The 7,619-nt window shown below is 38.0% G+C and overlaps 1 protein-coding gene across 1 annotated transcript in view; it reads left to right on the top strand.

Annotated features, from left to right (window-relative positions):
* The window catches only part of LOC103812091 (neurexin-3-beta-like), an 8,842-nt gene extending 8,448 nt beyond the window's left edge, over positions 1–394 (top strand). Inside the window, exon 2 of the mRNA XM_009085098.1 lies at positions 1–394. This exon is cut by the window's left edge and continues 921 nt beyond it. Within this exon, the coding sequence (XP_009083346.1) occupies positions 1–35 (35 nt within the window). The 3' untranslated portion in view covers positions 36–394.
* Positions 395–7,619: the final 7,225 nt, after the last annotated feature.

Below are 7,619 nucleotides of genomic sequence, written 5' to 3'. Positions count from 1 at the left end.
TAAAAAAGAATACTTATTTATATATAAATATATAAATACTTAATGAGATTTAACTGAAATATCAGAACCATTGCGGCAAACGAGATGATTGGGAGATATCGTTTGTGGGAAAAAGTATTGGGAAAAAAATTTCAGCAGTGACTGTTAATGTCTCAGTCATCGCTTGGAGTCAGCAAACTCTGCCCTAATGTATTATAAAGCACACTTAGCGTTCTGGAGATGGCGCGCACAGCTCTGCTCTGTTAGTGAACTTGGACATCTCCAAATCTCCTCCTCCGCTGAACTTTCTGCAAAGGTAGAAGACTTCATGGCTTACTTGTTTCATATCTCCAAGTGAGTCTTTAACAATGTTCGTGATCCCTGACTGTATCAATAATTTTTCATTTTACTTATTTAAAAAAAGCAAAACAAAATAAAAAAAAAAAAAAGAAGGAAAAAAGAAAAAAATACAAACATTATTAAACAACAAAGAAATATTGAACAAACTGATCTGGCCGTGTCCAGCATACATATAATTTTTCGAGATTGGAGGAGGGGAATAAATGATTTTGGAGATTGTTGTTTCTTTGGTTCGGTTTTGTTTTATTTCTTGGGTTGCTTTTTGTTTCATTTTTTTTGTTACTTTTGGGTGTGGGAGGGAAGACTGGAGTGGAATGGTGTGGGGGGTGAACAAGGACATGAGTTCAGAAGAAATCTCGGAAAAAAAATCCATAATAAAGAAAGAAAGACTATTGCCATATATGAACTCAAAAGCTACCCATGGTGTTTGCTCTGCATATCTGGTTGTGTTGTCTCTAGAACCCATTGTCTTGCAGTAAGTCATTTGCTAACAACACAGTGGAAATGTCTGATGGGTGGTGCTAAAGAAAATTCTCATGGAAAGCTGGCTCCCTTGGATCTGGCTCCAGTATTTACAATTGAACTGAGGAATAGATGGGTTTGGTTCTGTTCTGATCAGTCATTGGCTTTATTTGAGTATAGCAATTAGTATGGATTAGCACAGCCAAACTATGTTTAAAAGGATTTGAAGATTCAAAAAAGAATGCTTAAAAAATTAATAACCTTTCTGAGCTGAATATACCATGCAAAAATAAAGGAGCCTTCCTCTGGGTTCTGGTTCTGTGGCATTGCAATGCATGCAAAAAAATAATAACATCAGTTTAATAAAGAGATCAGAAAGACACCACTGGAGTTCAACTTTTGACAAGACTAATAAATGTCAGAAAAGCTAAACACTTGTTAAAGAATGCAGAAGGCATAGTTTTTTTGACATATAACTCTTTTTCATATGTAATATTTTAATTTTGTAGCTTGAAATTTCAGATCATGTCTGTCTTTCCATTTGCCCTAGTCTCCCTTTTCCTTCTCTTTTCTATAAAAGAAAATAAAGCTGCTGTGACACACAAAAAATAATAAAGAAAAATTAATTTAATAATATAATATATATATACACACAGATATATTTATCATGGTATGTTTGATGGGACGACTGGAACAGAAGTTCTGTTATGGTCTTAATGTGGACTGAGAATGTTCTTGAAGAACAGAGTAAAAAGAAACAGACAACAAAAGCAAACCTTAAAATGTGAAGAGAGTGTGTGTTTTAGCTTTGTCACAGTTACCTGTGTCAAAAAAAAAAACAAATCTGAAATTTTGTTTACATATTTTACTACTATTTTTTTGCTAGTATAATTTCTATATGGATACCCTGATGGTGTATATACTGTTTTATGGTTAAATTGGGAATGTCTTTTGTTTTATTTAACTTATTTAATTTGGTTGTTTGGTTTCTACACTTTCCCAGTTATTGTGAAAAGGATTATCTTACTGTACAGAACAATAGTGAGGTGGTTTGACGGCCATGCCTATCATGTGCAAAAAAGCAAATGAGGGAGAGAGAGACAGAGAGAAAAACAATAAAAAACCCAGAAGGATTGCGAACTCTGTTATATCAGAAATGTACACTTTTGCTGTATACGGATGAAAACTAATCAGCTGTTTAGGTTTAGAAATCTACTCTTGCTGGTGTTTATAAGTCGCATGAATATTTGACTTTGAAGAAGTGTCATCAAATACACACACGCACATGGGAACTTAAATTCAAAAAAAGTCTTCTCAAACCTTTAGAGAAGATGCTTTCATGTTAACAAATTTTCAGTGCGTGTATGTGTGCGTGTGTGTGGTGCGTGTGCGTGCGCGTGAGGTTGAGCTTTTTTTTCTTTTTTATTTTTTATACTAAAAAGAAAAAAAAAGACAGGTTTTAAAAAGGTATGAAAGCACGATTTTAGATGACTTAACTGGCCGAAACTATATAAAGTTGATTATATCTTGATGTCTGTAAAAGATTGCTGTTCTTGGAGTCTTGGAGTCTTGTGAAATGATTTACTGCTTTATTTCTTCCTTTCCTTTTTGCTTTCCTTTTTTAAGTTAAAGGAAAAATATTTACACTTTCCTTTTTTGTGTAAGTTTCTATTGGACAGGTTTTGGGAACATGTGCATTTCTGTATGTGGGCTTCTACCATATCCCTGTTGCTTTATGGACAACCTGAAGAATTTTTATTTGAGTTATCGTGATGTTACTGCTTTTTTTCCCCTTCTTTTTCTTCTTCCTTTTTGATTATTTTTCTTTTCTTAGTTGCATTTTGTTTAAAGATATGCTTAGCAATAAAATGTTCTTCCCAAAGCCCTAGATGTTGCTGGTTTTTTATTGCTGTAAGAATTCAGGAAAATTCCAGACCTTTAAAGGTGAAAATTAGTCTGTGAAGTAAGTATCCTCCTTCCCACAGGAGTGTCTTTACAGACTCATGTTCATGTTTGCATTCTTTCATTAGTCCAATGAGTCATTTCTTTTCTTTGCAGGGATATAAACTCAACTTGAGTGTGGGGTCTACCTCATACCACTCCCAGGCCCTTGTCCCTTACCACCAGTAGGGTAGTTCTCTGGAGTATGGGTTTCAGTCATCTCAGATGAAAGCATACCTAGGATATTGACTTAGCATGCCCTTTCTTAAGTGCTACCAGTTATGTGCTCCCTTTGAAATGTGTAGCTCTTCCCATTGTATTTATGGGATTCTGGGTTCCTCTTCTTTGGCCAGGGATCTATGTTTGATGTGCTGCAGCAACAGCCAGTGTGATGCAGAAAAGTGTTCACACCATTTTATATGAGGATCTAAATTGGGTTCTATGAATTTATCTATGACCTTCCGTGTACTACCTAAGGAACATAGTTTATATGCTTTTCATGCTAGGGATCAGACTTAGGTACCTAAAGTAGATAGTCTGAGTGTTCACTTCCTTCCAGGTAGACTCTGAGGGTCCCAAAAGCCCAATAACATCTACTGCCTGCCCCTCGTTGTCCATTATAGTCTGGGCATTATAGTCTATTATGATTCTGGCCATTATGCAAAATTTCCAATATCCTGTCTTTCCTTACCAAGCTGTGCAAAACTTCAGTTCACAATAGCTATGGGGGTTTTTTTCAGATTTGATCTTCCCAAGTTACCTGCAAGACTTTTACTTTTTAGAGGCATCTGGAGGTCAGCCAAATGAGTGTTTCACAGCCCTTTCATTTGTCAACCAAGGATGACTTCCCCTTTTTTTGTCCCCCTAGGCAAAATCCACATGTTTTTTGAGCAGTGTTTTCCACAGGTTTCATTTACAATCAAATTAGACTCAGGATAAGCTGATTATTCAGGTATTCTCTGAGATTTTCTACATTGTTTTAGCTCAAATGTTTGCATGGATGAGAATATGTATGTGTATGTACACGTGAGGTTCTTTCAGTTTTACTGTTTTCAGTTCTTTTTTGGATCATGTTCTAACAACTTACAGATTCTCACAAATATCAAAACCTCAATTTCTGGTCTAAACTCCACTCTTGTTTCCCTCCCAAAATCATAAAATTTCTGGATGATGACTGGTACCTAATGTTTCTAGTACGGGAGCAGTCAGCTGACATGTGGTAGATCTAGGTCTGAACTTAATTGCTTCTTCTAATATTGCAGAAAATTTCCTTATCCCCAAGCAGTTGGTGCTCTGAAAAAAAAAATTATTTTTTTTCTCAGTGCTTCTCTTAAAAGCTGTTGTACTTCGTATCATTATGAAACATTATGTGAAGCAAAAAATTTCAACCTGTTTTACCCTAGCCCTCTGGCTATAGTCACACTTTTTTTTCATTTTGTCTGTTACCTAATGACCATTTTATTTCTTAGGCGAAATGAAAATGTCAGAAAGGAGATTTCATTACTGCCTAAAAGGCTTGTGATCATTGTGTCTTTGGCTCATCACAAATCATAGAATTGTTATGATTGAAAGGGACCCCTGGAGATCATGTACTCCAAGCACTACCACCCCAAAGCAGGGTCAGCTACAGTGACTTGCCCAGAACTGTGTCCATTTAGGTTTTTTATATCTCCACATGTAAACTCCACAACTTCTCTGGGCAGCTCGCTCTGTATGACCACCCTCATTGTAAACAATTTTTGTCACGGTCAGATGAAATTTAATGTTTCTTCAGGTGTTTTTACATATTGATAAGGTTCCCCATAAGCCTTCTCTTCAGGCTGAGCAGTCCCAGCTCTCAGCCTCTCCTTGTACAACAGATGCTCCAATCACTTATTTATTTTAATGGCTCTTTATTGGACTCACTTCAGTATCTGCAAAATCTGGAGCAGACACAATTGCCTTAACACCATCACTGAGCTAGGGATATAGGTCCTTTCAAGGACCAGGGCTTGGCAGCTTCTTCTTTCCCAGCATTTTTTACTGGTAAGCAACATCCCACTTACTGTATAACTTTTTGAAAATCTCTCTCTTAGAGAGATTTTCCAAAATTTCAGTCTCCAAAACTGCAGATCTTCCAAAACTGCAATCTCTGTCTATTACATAGTTGCAGAGGTTCTTTACAAGTGCTGAGACAAGTCATGAAGATCTGAAGACTAATAGGCTCTAGTCTTCCCAGTCCTGGTGTTGCATAAAAAGACTAGTGAGAAGCAATTTCAACACTTGTTCCTTTTCCAGATGTTTCTGTCCATGTCTCTGGTCTGCAAAGGAGGGCAGAGATGCTGATCTCCTCTGCAGTTGCTGTGCCAGGTTGTTTTAATTCTCTAAGAAGTGAGAACATACTCATCAGACAATTTTGTAATAATGATTAAAAGACAGATATCCTTTCCCCTTATTCCATGGTGAAATACCTTCCATTAGGGTGGTGATGAATCCCAAGGAGGGCAAAGACACATGAATTATAATTAATGAATGTGACCTGGCACTTAAAGCCAAAACTAAGCATGTTACTTTTATGGAGATATAGTTTTTAAAGCCATCAGTCTGGAAGGGGTGTGCAAGACCACAAAGTTCTGTCAGGCTCCTGTGAAAACATACAGACAGTCACATGCAGCTGTTCCCATTTTATCATACATCCTCCCTAGCTGCCAAGGTTGGCACTGGCTCCCTAGAAGAGGTTTCTCATATGGTAGAACAAATCACTGCCTTTCCCTCCCCACATGCAAGTGGTGACAAAGAGATGGAATGGCGACAAGACTTGCCATCCAGCTGTCAGCCTCATAGGATTTTCTTGGGTGAGTAGAGATACTAGCATGAGAAAAAATGCTATTGCCTGCTGTTCAGATCCCTGGATGAGACCCTAGCCAAGCTCTGAGAGCACATTTGCCAAGGTGGTAATGAAGTATTGCGGTCAGGAGTGTCATGATGCAGAAGGTTGGGATGTGAGGTCTTGGCTGACTTTTACTCTTTATTGGTGAAAGTTTCCCCACAGTAGCAACATTTGTTGGGTTATTTAAGAAAAAAATTAGAACCTCATCTTCAATTTGGTAAAACGCTGCCTTATGCATAGCAAGCTATCACACTATTTTCTCTTCAGAAAATACACATTGCAGAGTGCAGTATCTCCTGTCTGTCCTCAAACATTCCTGATAAGCCCCTTTCTCTGGAGAGCCTGTTCATGTTGTCTTTCACAGATCAGCAAATACAGTGCCATTCAAGGTAAATTTTCAGTAAATGGCTGGTCTGCAGGGATTTGGTGTTTATAATTTGGGCACATGTATTGCATTAGAGAGGAAAAGAGCACATGCAAAATTATGTTGGACTGCATACTGCTGGAAAAAAGGCTTAATTTTTAAAGGTATTAAGGTGGCTAATTCTTAGTGAAAACAGGGGAAATCAACTACATAAACATCTTCAAAAATTGAAGCTATTTCAGTGTAGTAGTTGGATAACGTTAATTAGCTCTTGTTAATTGCTTGGGCTTTTGCAGTACCAAATGGTGTGGGCAAATGGTAGACAAGGTTCTGCTCTCTCTCCCTTATATGAGGTTTACAGAACACACCTGCCTTCAGAGTGGGAGTCAAAATGAGAGTTGGCTCATGCTGTAAACTGCCTGGAGAGAAATCCATTTCAGCATGCTAGAATAGAGCTGCATGAGCATGTTGTTTCCTTATATTCTATTGAAGCAGACAAAAAAAAAATTTAGCACATGTTTCCATACCTCATAAAACCCAACAGAAGAACAAACCTGTACTCCTGCCACCAAGCACAACCTAAAGCCACTCAGCAAGAGTTTCCATCTACCACTCCATGCATCTCTTTTCTCTGCCTGTTCATAGAAGACAATGAAGGGGCAAACAATGGGTCAGCAAAATCCTGAGCAAGCAGCTGGGAAAAGCATGGGAATGCTTTTCTTCAATGGCTTGTAAGCCAGGCACTATGCCTTACAGCTTTGGCTGATGCACATGGAAAATTAAACTCACTGTAAAAGAATTTTATATATATATATATATACACACACATTTAATAATGCTGCCAAAGCCTTTGGAACACTATGAAAAAATTCACTCAGCATTTGGATTTAAAGAGTTCTTACATAAAATGTTAAAACACTGGACAACAAAACAGGACTGAATCACACCACAGAAACAAAAGTGGAAATGGGAAAAGTGAAGGCGCTGAAAACCACCAGTAATTGTATCTTCATGACCTCCTTGGTGCGAATAGTTCTCACAGTTCTCTTATAGCTTGGCCCAGATGAGCTTGGCTCATCTCTTCTCACAGTCCCTCTTACAGATTGGCCCAGTAGTTTAAAGTTGGTACTACTACAAAGTGGTGGTAACAGCAAGTCTTTAGTCAACTGGGGAAAAAGATCAATGCAAGGATCACTCACAGGGTGGTGAGGAACCCCTTTCTGAGGAGCGGCAAGTGAAGAACAAGATTTTAATTCCAAAACTAAGAATGTATGAGCTGAACTGTGCCAGGCCTAAGACTCTATATGTAACTTGACTCAAGCCCTCTTCTTCACATGCATTATGAATTAGTGTTTAATTGTACTACTCTTTTCTCACCCAGATTCCCAACCTCACCCAGTCACAAGGAGCGGCACACTCTTCCAGTAGGTCTATTTGAACTCTCTAAGTGTTTGATCTCTACCACTTCTCCTGCATCATATTATTATTCATTTCTGCCTGCTGCCTGAGTCAAAAACATTAATTTACATACATGGTTCCCTCGTGAGCTGATACTAGCATTTCCCCTGTGCGAGGATGGAAACTAAGGCAAAGAGACTTGCCTGTGGTTATATAGAAAATCCATGGTTGTAAAAAGATTAGCCC

This window comes from Acanthisitta chloris, unplaced genomic scaffold, assembly GCF_000695815.1.
Source record: "Acanthisitta chloris isolate BGI_N310 unplaced genomic scaffold, ASM69581v1 scaffold43011, whole genome shotgun sequence".
NCBI lineage: Eukaryota > Metazoa > Chordata > Aves > Passeriformes > Acanthisittidae > Acanthisitta > Acanthisitta chloris.
This window is presented reverse-complemented; position numbering and strand designations above follow the sequence as displayed.